This window comes from Quercus lobata, chromosome 2, assembly GCF_001633185.2.
Source record: "Quercus lobata isolate SW786 chromosome 2, ValleyOak3.0 Primary Assembly, whole genome shotgun sequence".
NCBI classification, from domain to species: domain Eukaryota; kingdom Viridiplantae; phylum Streptophyta; class Magnoliopsida; order Fagales; family Fagaceae; genus Quercus; species Quercus lobata.
Window position 1 is genome coordinate 64006535 of NC_044905.1, and position 2472 is coordinate 64009006.

Consider the following 2472-nt stretch of genomic DNA (forward strand, 5'->3'; position numbering starts at 1 on the left):
GGTTTCCTTGCGTTTGTTGACCGGGGCTAATAAGTTAACAACAATGAAATTATAAGTATAAATACACCTGCATGGACAAACATCACCTTCATATTAATTAATATCATGCACATATAACATTACACTTAATCCATACCCCTGTGTACTTATGGTTAGTGGTAGAATTTCTCCAAATTGTGGGCATTCCATGGCCGGGGAAGTGGTCTTTCATCCAAATCTTCCAAATAGTACGTCTCTGCACCTGTGATAGCAGTAACTCTATAAGATCCCTCCCAAGTCGATGCTAGCTTCCTTGCGTTGACATCTCGTGTATTTCCCACTACCTTCCAAAGTACCAGATCTCCCACTCCAAACTCTCTTCTCCTCACGTCCTTGTTGTATCTCCGGGCAAGTTTTTGCTAATATTCTGCCAACCGTATAGTCACCGATTCCCGGTGTTCCTCCAATAAGTTCAATTGTTTCAGCATTAATTCCGAATTCTTGGTGAGGTTGAATCCTGAAACCCGAACACTACATAAGTTTATTTCTGCCAATATGACTGCTTTCGCTCCATAGGTTAGAGAGAACGGAGTTTCTCCCGTGGACCTCCTTGGAGTTGTCTGGTATGTCCACAGAACATTAGGCAACTCCTCTGCCGACTTGCCCTTAGCACCTTCTAATCTCTTCTTTAACCCGCTCACGATGGCTTTGTTGGTAGCCTTGGCTTGACCGTTGCTTTGTGGATATGTAAGGGTTAAATACTGGTTTGTGATGCCGAGACTACTACAAAACTCGCGGAAAGCCCTGCTGTCAAACTGCAGCCCGTTGTCTGACATTAGGGACTTCAGTACCCTGAACCTCATCGCTATGTTTCTCCATACAAACCTCTTAACATCCACATCTCGAATGTTCGCCAACGCCTCTGCCTCCACCCACTTGGTGAAATAATCAACAGCCATTAGGACAAACCTTCGGTTCCTTGTAACCCGAGGGAACGGACCAACGATATCTAGTCCCCATTGCGCAAAGGGCCAAGGGCTAGTAATGGGATTTAAGCTTCCTGCCAGTTGGTGGATCATCGGGGCGTGCCTCTAGCATTGCTCACACTTTCATGCATACTTAATGGCATCCCTTTGCATTCGCAGCCAACAAAACTCCTGAGTAATTGCTCGGTGAGCTAGTGAACATCCCCCAATGTGACTACCGCACACTCCCTCATGTAGCTCGGCCAGGAGTTCTTTAACCTTGTTGAGGTGTAGGCACTGTAGGTAAGGCCCCTCAAAAGACTTTCAGTACAACTTATGGTTGACTGATAACTAATACCGAGTAGTTGTCCGGCGCACTTTTTCTACTTCCTTTTCATCAGTAGGCACTCAATTCTCGGCTAAAAAGTCGATGATCGAATCCATCCAACATGGCTCAGTTGTCGTCACTAGCAAAACACCTACCCTTGCATTGGTACTCGGTTCTGCTACCAACTCCATTTTGATTAATCGAGGAATTTCCTCGATTGATGGTGACGCCAGTGTGGCCAAAGAGTCGAAGTGCTGGTTCTGTCCCCTTGCTACCTGAACTACTCTTACATTCTGAAAGCAGTCTATAATTTGTTTCACCAATCATAAGTACTCCACCATTCGAGGATCCTTGGCCTCAAAACTTCCCTGCACCTGATTGACCACCAATCGAGAGTCCGAGTAGACCTCTACTTCCTTAGCACCTAGATCCAAGACAACTCTCAATCCGACAAGCAAGGCCTCATACTCAATTTCGTTATTAGATGCCTTAAAGCCTAACCTAAAGGAATGCTCCAATTTTATTCCTTCTGGGGTGATGACTACGATTCCAGCCCTGGCTCCTAATGCGTTAGACGCACCGTCCACAAATATCTTCCACGGATTACCTCCACAGGGCAAATCATCTCCCTCCCCCCTTTCAGGGAAAACTCTACAATGAAATCGGCAAGGACCTGACTCTTCATCGAGCTCCTAGGCCTGTACCTAATGTCAAAAAAACCTAGCTGAGTCCCCCACTTAGCTATTCTTCTTGTGAAATCAGACCTCTTCAATAACGACTGCAGAGAATACTTGGTTAATACGTAAACAGTATAAGCCTAAAAATAGTGGGGTAGCCTTCTCGTAGCATAAACTAATGCCAACACCAACTTCTCCAAAGGTAAATACCTCGTCTTGGCATCAACCAAGGTTTTGCTGATGTAGTATATAGGTTATTGCACACCTTGATCTCTCAGCAACACGGCATTCATGGCATGTTCGAATACCGAAAGAAACATGTATAAGTCATCTCCAAGCTCCGAGGCTGTCAATATAGGGGCTCGCATCAAATATTCCTTCAAATCCTGAAAAACCTTTTCATACTCTTCGTTCCATTGGAATCCCTTCCATTTTTTCAAAAGTTGATAAAATGGACGTCACCGATTAGCAAATTTGGAAATAAACTGATTAACGGTAGCTAACATGACGGTCAGTACTTGGA

At 44.7% G+C, this 2472-nt stretch overlaps 1 protein-coding gene across 1 annotated transcript; it reads right to left on the bottom strand.

Moving 5' to 3' along the window:
* Positions 1 to 258: 258 nt before the first annotated feature.
* On the bottom strand, positions 259 to 938 carry LOC115968274 (uncharacterized protein K02A2.6-like). Its single transcript, XM_031087616.1, has 2 exons — positions 586 to 938; positions 259 to 496 (listed from the first exon to the last, which is right to left on the bottom strand). The coding sequence occupies exons 1-2, from the start codon at positions 936 to 938 to the stop codon at positions 259 to 261; spliced, it is 591 nt and encodes a 196-aa protein (XP_030943476.1).
* Between the last annotated feature and the right edge of the window lie 1534 nt (positions 939 to 2472).

Excerpts from the sequence above, each read along its gene's own strand:
- LOC115968274 (XM_031087616.1), bottom strand. The coding sequence starts at position 938 with ATGGCTGTTGATTATTTCACCAAGTGGGTGGAGGCAGAGGCGTTGGCG. Across the intron at positions 497-585 it reads TACCAGACAACTCCAAGGAG|GATTCAACCTCACCAAGAAT; the intron begins GTCCACGGGAGA and ends TTCGGGTTTCAG.